We start from the raw sequence: 15721 nt of genomic DNA on the forward strand, positions 1-15721 counted from the left end.
GGTGATCGACTTCGAGACTGATAAACAAAGACTGTTTGTCTCTTTGGGGGACCTTAGCTAAAATAAAAATTAGCTAAGATTTATAGCGGTCCTTAGGCTAATATTCGGTAGGAATGTATCGACATCTGGCAATCACCTTGTCCGCAGGTGTAGGGTCTTTGTGTCGTGCGTCACGCGACGTAAACTGTTGGGAAGTTTACTGTCAAGTGCCGCCACAATGTTTATTAAACCCAAGATACATACCAATATTTCATCCACTGTAATCTACTCTCTGATTCATTAGGAAATCCCAGTGGACACGGCCGAACCTGCCGAAAACGAACCCGAGAAAAGCAAACACGAGAAATCAAAGAAGAAGAAGCGGAAGTCCAGTTCGTCATCGCCATCGCGACATAAGTTGAGCGATCGAGACAAGAGAGAGTCAAAACGTCGAAAGTCGCTCGAGTGCAAAGAGTGCAAGGAATGCGCGAAGGCTGCCCGAGCGGAGAAGACGGAGAATGTGAACAAATGCAAATTAACGTCGGCGCACTTGGCTATAGACCAGTTGAGGGTCTTAACTGCGATGGGTGGTCTATTTTACGCCGGAAGGCTGAGCGCGGTTCAGGCGCCTGACGTTTATGCGATCACGCTGGACGGCGAACGGGGCAACAGGCCTCACATCCATTCCAGAGAAGAGATTCTACGAGACGCGGTAAATTAACGTTGATTTATTTTACTCTATCTTTCGTCCGTATAGAGGGCTCATGTTCCTGTTTTCCGTTACTGTTTACAGATCGTCGAGGTCTGTCCCACTTCCACGAAAGAGCTACCGCCTGGCACGAGATTATGCGCCTACTGGAGCCAGCAATATCGTTGCTTGTATCCGGGTACCTCGGTCGAACCATCGGAACCTGACCCTGAGCTCGATGAGAAGTTTGTTAGCGTGGAGTTTGATGACGGGGATAGCGGCAGGATAGCTTTAGATGACATTAGACTGTTGCAGCCTGATTATCCAGTTGTCGGTAAGTTTGGATGTTTTCTAATGTATTAGGTTGTCCAAAAAGTTTTTTTCCTTTTATGAGAAAATAATAGACGCGCAACGTTTTTTGTTTTATATTATTTTATCGAATTACGTACGATCCATTCTGTTCTGTTGAGATAAACACCGCAACATTTCACAGACTTGTGTTCCACGTTTGTATGAAGGTGCATCGTCGTAAAAGACGTGTCTGTATAAGAAAGACGCTTTTCAGACAACTAATAACTACTTACGCAGATTTGAATTAAGAGATGTGAATTTGAAATTCAGTTTTGAAATTTTTATGGTATTAGGTGGGATATTCTAAAGATTACTGGTTTTTAAAATACATTTTTCCTTGGGAATTTTAAATTACTGTATTGGAATGGTTTAAGGATTTTTTTTAACTTTTTGGAATTTTCTTGGATTATTAGAGTTGACTTTTGTGTATGAGTACCACGAAATCTACCATCGTTAAAATTGTATTTCTAAACAGTATAAAATTGAACTCAATTTTTTCAAACGAAACTTTCATTTAGTACCAGGTTAACTGAATTTCTATCGATTAAATCCACTTATTTGCACAAGCAATACCTAGTTGGGAGAATCGGTGAAAGCTTCTATTACTTGAACTTCAGTTATATACATATACGTATATAAAGTATTTGTTCTCAGATAGTTTTCACGAAATTGAACGAAATTTCACATATATGTATTTATAGTATTTAACAATTTCTGTATCATCTGAACATACTCATGTATATCGAATTTTTTATCAAATTATAGAATATGATCCCAATCCCCTGTTGTCGTTGGGAAAACGTCGACGACAAACGTCAATGTCGACGGAGGATAAACGCTCTTCCAGTAACAGTCAACCTTCTACTTCCACGAATGCGAATAACGCGTTGACTCCTGTTTTATCCACAACGAGTTGTTACGTTTCCCCAACTGACGCACAGTCCCTGGATCGACAGAAGGTGGATGACGTAGATGCAAAAGTCTTGGAAGAATATCGCGAAAGGAAGCGAATGAAGAAAAGGAGAAAAGACAAATTAAAGAGATTACAGGAGGCTCAGGAAGGGAAGAAGAAGCACAGAAGGCACAAATGTTGCGAAGAACACAGAAAGCACAGGCACAGAAAACACCGTAAACACAAGCACAGGCATAGTCATCACAGCAGTCACAGCGAAGGAAGTCACATTAGGTTTGTTCTTTTTCGTGTTAAATTATGGTACATTGGATTAATTTTTTAATTTTTTTGTATATAAGAAGATTTGTTTTGAATCGCCGTTTGAAAGTATTAAAAATCTATATTTATTCGATAACAATTTGAGATCTATAATTCTTGTCAATGACAGTAGGATATGCGTAAATATAAGTAAATACGAAATAAACTACAAATTAATTGAAAAGATTTTATTGCAATATACCTTTGATATTTTTTAAATTATTAAATATAGTTATACAACAAGATTTATTCAGTCTAAAAATACTATTATCAAGGAAATTTATTGTATCATTATTGATATAAATGAAAAACATAAGACATTAGCTCATTAAGGGCAAACGTAGAGTTAACGGGTGTTTCAGTTATAACCCCCCTTTTTTAAATTCTATATTTTACTATTGTTATTACAGCAGAAAATTGTAATGACTTAATTGTCTATCCAAAATATACCAAGGCACACGCTATACTATCTTTCCAACATCCGTACAGCAACTCGATGGTTCGATTTTTCACTAAAGTTATTAAATCATACTTTCAACAATTATCTAGCTCTTAATGGGTTAATCAACCTTAACAGTCACAGTATCTTTTTCGGAGCATCGTGCCATCCGCGCGACCGATCTCCCATTGTCCCGCTGGCTGCTCAAAGAGCAATTCCTTTCTGAGCGCATCGCAGCGAGAGGGTTAAAAATTTAATCAAACTGGAAGACGTTTCTTTCATACTTATTATTCTCGTTTCGCGCAATGAAATTTATAAATGAATAGAAAAATATTGAAGGATTTGTAATAAAATAAATAAGTAAATAAATAAAATAAAACTAAAGCAATATATCTCTACACTACTTTTTCGATCTTAATTCGAATGTTTTTAAATGCCTCTTAGCAGTGGGGAAAGTTGTTGCGGGCAGAAGAGCGAAGAAGAACTGCCCAAGGAAACGGTAGCTACAGTAGAATGCGAAGAGGAACCAGTCCAAGTCCAAGTCCAAGTCCAAGTCCAAGAAGAACCAGTAGCACAAGAAGAAGTAGCCCCGGAACCGATCAAAGAACCTAATCGCGAGGAGAAACCCGAGAAACCCGAGAAACCCGAGAAACCCGAGAAACCCGAAAAACCGAAGAAAACGGACAAGAGGTCGAAAGTGCGTGAACGACAGGAATCGGTGGAAAGTCGAAGCAAAATGGCAGCTTTCTTGCCAGCGAGACAATTGTGGGGCTGGGCTGGAAAAGGTTACAGACGACCCGGTGCCAAGGGAAGAGCCAAGAAACAATTCTTTCGAGCTATTCAACGAGGTAGCGAGACGATCCAGATCGGTGACAGTGCGGTCTTTCTGTCGACTGGCAGACCCGATAGACCCTACATCGGGCGCATCGAATCCATGTGGGAAACTTCAAGTTCCAATATGATCGTGAAGGTGAAGTGGTTCTATCATCCTGAGGAGACCGTGGGTTGCCCGAAGAATTTGAAGTACCCGGTAAGAATATAATGGGATGTTTTAAATAATCACACTAGCTAGAAAAATTATTCCTATTCTTTAATGAAGAGTCTTTCTATCAGATTTTACATATCATTCGTATAGTATCAAATTTTGAATAGTCATACGAAATTATTACTCAACGATACGAAATATCGTTACTTGTGTACTTGGAGTTAATTGATTAGTATGTAGTGACTATGATAAGTACGACGTGCGAATATCTTCTGCAGCCACTATACTTTGAAACAATAGAGATTTGTTATCACTCTTGCATCTCTTTGATTATTACGTTTCTGCAAGTTTTGGCGTGGTTAGAACAATAAGAAGAAAGTAGATATCGAAGGAAACATTGTTATCTATAATAAAATTGTTTCTGCTGAAAGAAATGTGTTAATTCGATAGACAGTTTCGGCAGAAGTAATTTCAAATTTGTGGTTGATAACAGATAATTAAGTTGCACAGTTTGATAAACGCGAGCACGCTGCAGAAAGAATACTTTAAGGACAGACATATTCTCAAAAAGCATTTTACACGCACATAAGATTTTTAACATACATACATTTACTATATGTTTTACCATACATGCACCATACATGTACATGTACCGCAACGTTTTCCATACTTTATTCTCATATTATCTCAAAACAGTGAGAAAGAAACTCGAACAAATAATTCAATTGCAAATAAAAAGCAAAAGAACAAATAATCAAAGAAAGATAAAAATAGCGAAAAAAGACTAATAGTGCAAGTGAAAACGTCATTCCACGTAATTCACATCCACACACAAGTCCCCAACAGTAAAACTACCAGTCTTTATCTTTCACTATGCTACAACTGTTACATCAGTATCAGTATCATTATAGAAATTTCCTACACTGCAAGACACGAGCCTCGAACGTTTAACTTTTTAACTTTTCCTCTTATATTAATGAAATCTGTTCAAACGAATGTCCCTAGGGTGCCCTGTTCGAGTCCCCTCACATGGACGAGAACGATGTTCAAACGATCTCCCACAAATGCGAGGTGCTGCCGCTTCAGGAATACACAGAGAAGCTGGGAAAAGAGCCGCACAGATATCTGACCATATACGATAACAACGACATTTACTATTTGGCTGGATATTATGACCCCACGACGTACCTGTTGACCATGCAGCCAGGGGTTGTTTGAGAACAGCTTAAGCTGACGATTAGGTTAACTGGTGTTACTTAATTGTTGTCAGCCAATAAAATATTATGCGAAATGAAATGAAATGCCATGACCGTAAACGCCATGGCCATTAACGCCATGACCGAAGCTGTTACGTCTGCCAGTTTCCAAAGATTTGGAAACGAGATGTGAAGATGATACATGGACGAACGAATCAAACATTCGTCGATCCAGAGACATTAGAGTTTTACATTGTGAATAACGAGCGAGTTCAATTTTGAATCTTAGCTCGATGATGCGATCGATGACACAAGCTTTTAGAGAGGCATTCAGAATCACCACAAGGCACAAGCATTATTTATTGTCACAATGGACAAGAGATCGTTCCCATTTATACATCGATCATATCTTGTCTTTTTTTACGGTTATTATGTATTGCATACATTGTTACGATCGGTTTCCTTTTGATCGAGCATAGAATCCATTCGAATCTAGTTTCTCATTTATATACATTGTTTATGCGAGATAATCGTTGTTGATTTGATAATTTCCCATTAATATTCTTGCGTCTTTCGCGTCGCTCACAGATTCCACAGGGTTGTATTTCATTTTTGGTGCTGAACGATGAATGGAGAATATATTTTCGTGAATCGCGGGATATTGTTGTGACCATGTGATTCGCATTTAAGCGAAACGCGAGTGTTGTATATTTTTCCGATGGAATATGAGGCGAAACGTGCAATGAGAAAGTTTTATCTCTGTTCTTGACAGGGATACCTGATTATTTGTGCGTTAGCATGATAGTACGATGCACGTGGGTGGTGCAATTTTTTCCGAGATTTCTTAGGATCCAAGAGCTTGTAAATAAGAACCGAGAGAGTTTAATATTTACCATAAAGAATTTTCGAACTGGAATAGAGGAGGAGGCTTGTGCCTTGTGTATAACAAAGTTAAATGAAACAAAATGAATAGTTTAATTTTTTTGATGCCTACGGGTTGCGTTTGTCGCTACTTGGATCACATTGGATTTCACACCAACGTATATTGATGAATAATTACAAAGAACGCATTTACATATAAATATATATATATATAAATATAAATATATATATATATATATTATATATGTAGAGGACAGATGCAATAAATCTATGAGTGGCATTAACGAAAAAACGTGAAATCAACTACGGAGATATTTATAAAAATCTGTTTTATCAGTTGTAAATAGAAAATACATAGTATATATACATATATGTATACTGTACATAAACGTTAAGTGCGTATATATCTGTAAGTGTAAAATCAGATTATTAACCGTTAGACTAGTGTTATATATCGTTGTCTAACCGCGAAAATACAATACATTGTATTGTATATACAATCACACACATGTACTGATATTGAAAAACAGAAAATCGAAAGATTTTGTGTGAATCTTGTAGCCCGATCACGCAGACTCTACACGTAAAAATAACAAAATTTCAAGTTGCGAGACGAAGTGGCCTGTTCTGGCAGTTCGATTCTCGAGCTTTGAGACTTTCATTGCTGTTTCCTTTAATACTCTAGCGATCGGCGTTTACAAGACGCGATGTACTTAGATTAAGAATCACCTTCTCACGTTAATTTCTTCATTTTCGAGTGTCGCTCATTTACTTCAGCGTTGTTCGTAAATAGAAACTTAGGTTTTATAGTGATTCTTTTTATGATTCCATTGGTATAAATAAAAAAATCTGTATGTACTTGTGATGTACAATACAGGCAGTATTCTATATTCAGAATGAACCTTTCATTCAAAATTCTTAACAAACATTTCTTGATGAAAGTAAAACTTTTATTATAAAAGATAAAGTTTGATGTAGAGTTTAAGTAAGATGTTAGCAAGTTAGCACAATCGATAATTCTTCCTAATTATCTATCTATTACTGAAATATTCTTGTGTCCATCGGAACTGCTCGCTTACAGCAAACAAAAAGATTTAACGATTTATCAAGAAAAATATTGATATAAAATTGAAATGAGAAATTACGTATGTTAACGACAATCCTTTCGTATTTTTCTCTATATTCAATAAAATATTTGCTCATAGAAAGACACGTTGTATCGAATATAAGTCAATGGACGTAGAAAAGTTCTGATATTGATTTTTCATTCAAATTGAAAATTTCGACAGAATGATTATTTCTCAGAGTAATGCTAATCATTTAAATATGTTTTTAAAATAAAACATTTGTAACAATTTGTATTCTCCGTTTGAAGTGAAAATCCGATAAATTAGTTTCAGTAAAGGGATCAATTACTACTTAATGGAACAAGAATTTTCATTAAATCTTTGTTGCTTATTACCACATAGATACTCAACCGTCTGATGTTCTCTAACTACGATTAAAGAGACAAAAACAAAAAAAGTTTTTATAAGCTTCGAAATACAGGTTGCACGGCACTGATACGTACGATAAGATGGAGAGGTTGACGTGAGCGGACGTTCCACACTTTGTATATTTGTCTTTTTTTATTTTCTCGATACGAAAGAAGAGATTCGATGGATCGCGGCGCTCGGAACGATCGAAGCGTCTGGAGCGTCGAATCCACAGCGAACCGTTGTCGCTGGTGATACGATATAAGGTGCTACATACAACGTTTTTGTTTGTTGCGAGCGCGTATTAAACAATAAGTTGACACTCGCGAATCATTTTTTCATACTGTATACGCGTTCATTTTGCGAGCATTACGCTATCATGCTAGAATTAAGATGTTCTTTTTTGATTTTTTAATCGTTCTTTGTATCTCTCCGCGGCATTCGTTTCGTCGACAGAAAGAAAGGGAGAGCTGACCACTTTCGCCCACGATTTTCGATCACTTTAACGATCAAACAACGATCATTTCTCTTCTAATCCGCGACAGATCTTCGTAGAGGAACGTTAATAACAGACCCATCAGAGACACACGTACGCATAGCTCGGATGGTGATGGTACCAATGACGCTCTTCGTCGATCAGCAACGGATCGAGAAATCGCCGATTTTTCGCCGATTCTCGATACCTTGGCTACTTATTACGCGGATAAACGTGCCGTTTCCCGGTTCAGTCCTCTGATTTCCCTTTTAAAAAGAGGATAACCACCCGTAGGGCGAGAAAAACACGATCCTAGTACAAACTGCAGATACAATAATTATCATGCATTTTTTCGGGATATAACGGGAGAATAAAGCGAACCAGAGTACTTACGTCGTGGCGCGTATGATTGTTCGCGTGTAAATAGATCATGTAAGCCGTACAAGGATCGGCGAGTCGCCTGTCTTAGACACAAGCTGATCGATCTCCATAGATTTCTATCCCTAGTGTACATTCATTGTTATCGTCGTGCGCGCACGTTAGCGCGCGGAGATGTCGTGGTCGAATCTTAAAGACCACGACGATCGACCTATCCCCAGATAGGTCTCACGCAGCGCGTGCAATCTGTATATTGCATAGTATTTTTCCATTAAGGTAGAAAACGGCGAGGAAAAGGCAAAAAAAAAAATGAAAAAAAAAAAGAAAAGATACTGTCGATGAGTCGTTATCCTACGAGCGATCTTTCATGTTATTCGTTGACTCGATGGTTTTCCATTTTGATGGTCCATATTGTTCTCTCGATGAAAGATGTTCAAGTGCGTTAGACGGAATGACACGAACGAGAATGTACAGAGAAAAGAAAAGAGATTTTAGCCGAATCATTCCGATAAACGTTCAGAGAATAAAAATGGAATACGAAGAGAAAACCACGCAGTCGACGAAACCGATTGCTCGAGGGAGCGAACGGTTCTTCGTTCAGAGATGTCGTTTCTTCGACGACGATTTTTTCGATGCTTCGATTCTATGAGAAGTAGCCTACCGGTAGACAACGTAGACGAGGCACGTTCGCTTGTAGATTTGTAAATAACGTAGACTTAGGTAGATCGAGGGAAATGTCGGTGTCCTCGGTCGTTTTTTTATACGTCCCCCAAAAAATCGATTTCTTGGTCGTTGCATTCGATCCATTTTGCTCCTCTACGTCATCCAATGCATCTTCCTACGGTAATTGGAGAATGGGAACAGATAGTCGAAACGATGCTGCGTTTCGCGTGAAAAAAACGAGGAAACAAAATGTACGATAATGACGAAAGTTAATGAAACAAAAAAAGAGATTTAATAAGTGACCACTGTATATACACACGATGAATAAAGAGACGCCGACATTTCGCGACGACACTCCTCTTTCTTTGAATTCACATGGAATTGAGGCGCTTCTCGTTGAGGACTGCGATCGTTTCTTGAAGGAATAAGTCGAACGAACCGCCGTATATCGACAAATCGATTTATATCGCGTAAAGATGAACCGCGATGTGACGTTTCCTTCTCGAGGAGACGAGGCCTCCTTCGCTCCGGCAGATACGACATTATTTTCCTTGTCATTTTTCGGCGAGACGATTCAGAACGAGCGAGAGAATCCGTACGATTTAAGCGTATACCGTTCGAGCTAGTCTAGCCGCTACGATAAGGATAGTTTGTAAGCGTCTGGTCAAGGTAGCGGATGAACGAGAAATTCATGTCTCCGTTTATAGAAGAACTAAAACGAGCAATTTCTATTGAGTTAGCAATTAAGTGATTGCGGATTTTGTCATTAAGTGGTAATGAGAAATTACCACTTAATGGCAAAATCCGCTATTACTTAGTTACTCGCCCAATATTTTTATTTTATTTAGAATTTTTATTATCTTTCCATGTAGAATCTTTCTTGTTTTTTAGGCTTGTAATAAATTCGAAATTTGCTTGTACAATAGTTTCCTTTGGATTTCATAGAGAGGTTGATTAGTTAAAAAGGAGACGTGAACTTTATCGTGCACCCGGTACCACGAAGAAGGATCCCTCTTTCGTCACGTTGCGTACTCGATTGCCATTTGTATCGTTCGCGCGAGATATGGAGAAAAAAAGAAAATCGTAATTATAGTCACGAAGCGTCAAGAAAAGGACAACGTATAAGCGATCTAGCTAAGGTTAGGAGATTATGCGAGCCTGTATATTTTACGATATGTATAGCCGATGCGTGGATGATTAAGGCAAGTGAGCAAGAACAAGAGCGAGAGAAATAGAATGAACGAGAGAGAAAGAGACGGAGAGGATGAAGTTAAAACAGAAGAAGATAATATTTTATCGTAGAGAATTATCGAAATTATTATATTTTAATAACGGAGCTGCGATTTAAAAGAAGTAAAAAAAAAAAAACAAAATGTGTAGTACGAAAGATACGAGACGCGAGAGAGCGAGTAATCGTGCAAATGATAAGCAACAACAACAACAACAAAAAAAGATATAAAAGACGCGAATAAAAAAAAGGGAAAAAATGAAATACGAGTGAGAAGAATTGTATGCACGAGTGAAGGTGATGTAAGAATGAAAGAGAGAGAAGAAAGGAGAGAAAGAGAGAGATAGAGTGAGAGAGAGAGGGAGAAAAAAATTTTAAAATATAATGGAGCGACTGTTTTTTCGAACCCAAAAGTCTGAGAAAAAGAATTCAGGATTAAAAACAAAACAAAAAAGAAAAAAAAAAGAAAAATGAAACAAAAGAGAGATACAGTTGAACTTCATTTATATTTTCCTACGCGAAACTTTTTGTATGGCGAATGACGCGTGTGTGCGTGTGCGTGTATGGAAAATCTCGGTTGACGTTTGTTTGTAATAAAAGCGAAAAAAGAAACAAGCGACAAAAAAAACCATGCACGAAATTCAAAGACCTTGGTCAAACGTGTTATATGTAGGAAAATATGGGAAGAGCAGAAGAAGCGGAAAACGTTTGATGTACTGCGTTAAACGTGTATATAAGTATTTTGTATTTCTCTGTGTTTTGGTTTTTGCAGTATTGTTAGGTCGACTGCTTTTTCCCGTGATCGAACGACACGTTGCATAGATTTTCCTTTTCTTTTTCTACTCGATATATACGATTCTCGTATTTACATTGCGGAAAGTTTCAATAAATGCAGTCCTTACTGGACATGATAACGAGATTTCGTTCAGATTTCTTTATATCGTTGGCGACATTTTTCTTCTGAGCCTAGCCGCTCAGATGGTCATGCGTGCCTCGATTGCGTTTGGGATAAGGATTTCCTTGGCTTTCCTGTACGATTATTGAGAAGCAAGTTTCTGTGGAACGGATAATAGGTTAATATTAGTACTTAACGTAAGATTAGATCAGTTCTATGAGTAGATTTTTCTCAAATTAATCTTCCATTTAGTAGAGGGTATGTAGCTAAATTTATAAGTGGAATCTTAAGAATGAAATTTAGAATGTAAGACTGAAGACAACAATGACTTACTAACGTAAATTGAATAAATTCCAATAAAACTTTAATTAAAAATTCTAATTTGACGGAAATATCGAAGAATATAACCCGATCTAACAATTCAATAATTATTCAATATTCAACATTCTTCAACATCTTTTTCTTTCTTGTAGGATTTAGTTTTCAAATTTTCAAGTTTAACAGCATGACGTTATACTGTATCAATGGTAGTAGGATATTCATTTTCATTTAACAAATAGTATTATTTTTGAAATTATATTCCGTTGTAATTTTGGTAAAATTGATAGAAAGATAAAAGTAAAATATATTTCATACGTCAGTGGAAAGTAAACTTCAGGATGCAATTTTTAAAAACTTATTCGTTTAAAATATGTAGAAAAGTCTATTCATTGGACGAGCGTCATTAATCATTCCCAACTTGGAATAGAACAATCTGTGTCATTTTCTTGATATGAGCTTATTGTTAATGATATATTTAAGATGAATCATAAATTATAATAGTAATCTATATTTTCCTAAAGTTATGAGAAGAAACAATTTATTTAGTGATGTATGTACATGTTATACGTAGTTCCATCACTATATATTTTATATCACAGTAGTCGTATTTTCTTAGTAAGTATACAAAATTGAAAAATTCACTATTGTTCAGATTCTAAAACAGTATAGCGACAAACGCACTAATTGTCAATCTATATCGAGTACGTTAAAATTGTTGCAAAATATTTTTCTTCGCTATTAAAATCCTTAATATTCTTATTTAACTTATAATTTTAATCCAAATATGTCATTATTATTTTTTAATATTTTTCTATTATTTAACTAGTGTCGTTTTTTCGCTTTATTTGAGATTTAAATTGAATATTTTCTTTGAATTTTTGTATTTTTGACAGCTACTAGTCGTAACTTAGTCTTCAAGTAACCAGTTTTCTAGAAATGGCCACTCGTTTCAAAGATTTTGAATGTTTACACATTTACGAGTAGTTTAAAAACATATAAATACACAGGAAGCTTATAGAATATACAAACTATTTAAAGTGTTTACTGAAACGAAACAAATCTTTGTTTAGGTTCCATTGCATTACGTGTATCCATGAAAATACGAATTTGCATAAACATCCAGTGTTATATAATGTTAGTTATCGTCCAGCGTTATAAAAGCGTCACAAAATATGAAACCTACTTTCAGCTATCCCATTAAAAGGCTAATAGACATGATATCTGAATTAAACTTCTTATTTCTCGTCTCATTCTTCGATTGCATTAAAGATATAACGTCAGCTTCATAAAAAGATGAATATAATCAACGTTTGATCGCAGTAAAACGTCAAGTATCTGACACAGGTTCCCAAAAACCAAGTCCCTTACGTGCCAATCACTGTCACAGAGGCTTCAAGTCGAAATTTGTTTTATCCATCGTACGGAACGCTTAGGACCTCGGACTTCTTTCGCTTTATCGATCCTTTCCTTTGGAATCGAGCGAAGTCTGTGAACCTATTTCCTATCGCTTAAAAAATAAAAAGGAAAGAAAGAAAAAGAAGAAGGGAGAACCTGGCAAATCTGTGATAGAATTCGTCGTCGATAACGACGCTTCCATTCGAAGCAAAATTATTGATCTACAACGGAGTACCTCTGTATGAACATTTATCGATCACACGTGGTTGTACACACGAGTCATCGTAGAAAATTATCATTGATTTTGAATTCGATCCTGTTCAAATGAACGTCGTAAGGATGGATGAACCTCGCCTATTTTGTCAACTTTTCTGTTCTCATTAATACCTAGATGAATGATTGATATATCGTGATCGTTTGAATAGCAGATGAATGTATAACAGGGATTTTTCGAAAATGGCGAACGAATACTTTTGTATTTTGCGGGGAGAAGTATTGTGTATATATTGATAGACTAAGTTTTTTGAATTACATTTAATTATTTTCTAAGCGACAATTAAGTAGTTTGATGTTGAAGACGTAGATGAAAAATAATGGGTAATGAAATAAACGAATTATTACTTTATCTTGAGTATGACAGTGTTTGTGGATTGAATATTTCGAAGATGCAGAAGAAAGACATCGTTCTTCATTTCGGAATATGTATACGTTCTATTGAATAAGATACATGGACTCGATCAAATGGATTCTGTAATATTATAAATTTACGAATAAGTACGAGATATAATTTTATTAGATGCACTAGGCATAAGATAATCAATTTTAAAATAAACGTTATACACTTTCGAGTACGTGAATAGATTTTTAAAGAACTATTAAACTTCGTTATAAGGTATTATCATACTCTTAGTTTATATTCATAAAAAGGCTTTACGCTTTGTTTAAGAAACTTTCTTAACATCTTTATTTTCTCTCTTGAATAAATACTAGAAACATTAATATTAGCAATACTTCTAATAATAATGTATTTATGTATGTATATAACGCAAGAATTAGGAAACAGACATGCAATATGATCTAATATAAATAAAATTCAATTTTCATATATATATTCCCATTTGTCCTATTTCCATAAAATGAATAAAAATTTCAAATAAAAACTGATAAATGTTCATACAGAAATGTAGAATATTTTCATTTATATATAACCTGGACCAATGCATATTTATTTAATAATGATCAAACCTCTCTTATAGATTTTTAAACATTTGTCACATTAATCTAATAGATTTTCAATATCTTTGATTTCTCTATTGCAGCTTGTGTTCAACGAAAGATTTTTGACGCGTTCAATGGAAAGATTTCTTCTTCTGTGCCTTCGAAAAAATTCGATTTTATTTGTAAAAATGAAATATTTGATAATGAGCAATGATATAGGAATTATATCAATTTAACTACAAAAGAAGAAATAAAAAAAGATAAATGATATCGTGCAGAGCACAAGAATACGAATCGCCATTTTGGCAAATTATTTCCTTCGGCTCGATTTAGTTGGAGACAATTTCGAGTAAATGAAATCCGTCATTTACGAGTACATTATAGATAATATCTAAATTCATCACAAATTCATACAGTGTTTCCTAGTTCATACATTGCAATTCTTACTGCTAATTTAAGAGTAAGTTGTAAAATTACAGACTTAACGTAAGATATTGAAAATAAATTACGTAAACTGGATTACAATTATTCCATTGATATACTCGAAAGAAACGTGTATTCTCTTTCAGCTTTGTGCCTCTCGTAACATTGGTTGGAATTTAAAATACATAACACTTAATATAAGTTTGGAACCTAGTTGGAAAGTTATTAAACTCTGAAACACGGCTCTAAGCTATTAATAATACGAAGATATAGGTATACGATATTTCAAACGTCGTACGCTTTCAAAACAATTAATTCAATTCATTATATAGGAATATTGATAATTGAGAAGGGTATTTTATATCAGTTGAGTTCAAAGTAGGCTCGAAATCCAAGACAACTTTTGAGAAAAAATAATACTACGTTTAAATCAGATAGATTTTATATATTATATATAATTTTATATTATAAAGAACCATTCGATTGATTTCGTTATTTCGCCTGAAAATATTGGTAATAATCCTTCGAAAAACGAATTCAATAAGTCAATTAAATATCTATCTAAATGTACCTCTCGAAATTATTTCCAACGATCTTCAGAATTCCCATCATAAAATAGGCGGGCGTTCATCGAATTGGTAGAACTTCCGCGAAGAAAATTCGATTCGAAAGTGGCGAGGCAATACGCGAGGTAAAGTGAAATTGATCGATAAGAAACCAACCGTGGATGTTCGATGATCGCGTCTGAATAGTATTAATATCGGTTTAGAATATCTATAGGATGTTCTGCTGTTTGCCTCGATTGTAACGCGGTTGAGCGCGAAAGGAGAAGGAGCTATTGTTGCGTATACACGGAAAACAGTATATTTGTGAGAAGGAACGAGAGAATGAAATCGAAGAAGGTGTAAACGTGTGCATGTACGAGTGATCAAGCAGGGAATGAGGAGAAAGGCGAAGCCAGCTATCGATTTTCATTTATATCGTGCAATAACGCTTTCTAAGAACTCGAACAAAAAGTAATCAGAATGAAAGTTTTTACTTTTCCATTTAAATGTACCATTTTTTCTTTCATCTTTGGTTCAAATTCCATAGCGAAATTTTTAGTCAAAATGTTGCTCCAATGATAACTAAATTGGAGTAAGGTAATGAAACAAAAAAAAAGAAAAAATAGAGAGAAATAAAATAGTAGAATTAAAGTAATTATTAGACTGCGGATTTTTATGTATTTATGGAAAATTTAATGATTAAAAATATATGAAATATGCACAGCGCAGTATTCGTTATTATTTTTAATAGGCGAAATAAATATCTATTTAAATCCTGTTATTTTAATTGCATTTAGAAAAATATAAATTTGCACAAAAATCCGCAGTCTGATAACGATAAACAACGTATCGAAAGAAAACTTATTTTCAATGATATTGCTTTTCTAAAGACGAAAGAGACGAAAGAAAGAAAATATTGAAGTAAAGAATGACATTTAAAAAGAAATGTCCTTTCGTGTACTAAACTTTACGTGG

At 35.3% G+C, this 15721-nt stretch overlaps 1 protein-coding gene across 1 annotated transcript; it reads left to right on the forward strand.

The window, feature by feature from the left end:
- Positions 1–283: 283 nt before the first annotated feature.
- Positions 284–14029, forward strand: LOC100748833 (protein winged eye; the record flags this gene model as incomplete). Its single annotated transcript, XM_003494623.4, has 5 exons — positions 284–691; positions 773–1001; positions 1784–2204; positions 3112–3697; positions 4658–14029. Coding segments are annotated over 5 exons (1857 nt in total), but the record flags the coding sequence as incomplete, so codon positions are not given.
- Positions 14030–15721: the final 1692 nt, after the last annotated feature.

The sequence above is a fragment of the Bombus impatiens genome, unplaced genomic scaffold, assembly GCF_000188095.3.
Source record: "Bombus impatiens unplaced genomic scaffold, BIMP_2.2 scf_3007, whole genome shotgun sequence".
In the NCBI taxonomy this organism is placed as follows: Eukaryota; Metazoa; Arthropoda; class Insecta; order Hymenoptera; family Apidae; genus Bombus; species Bombus impatiens.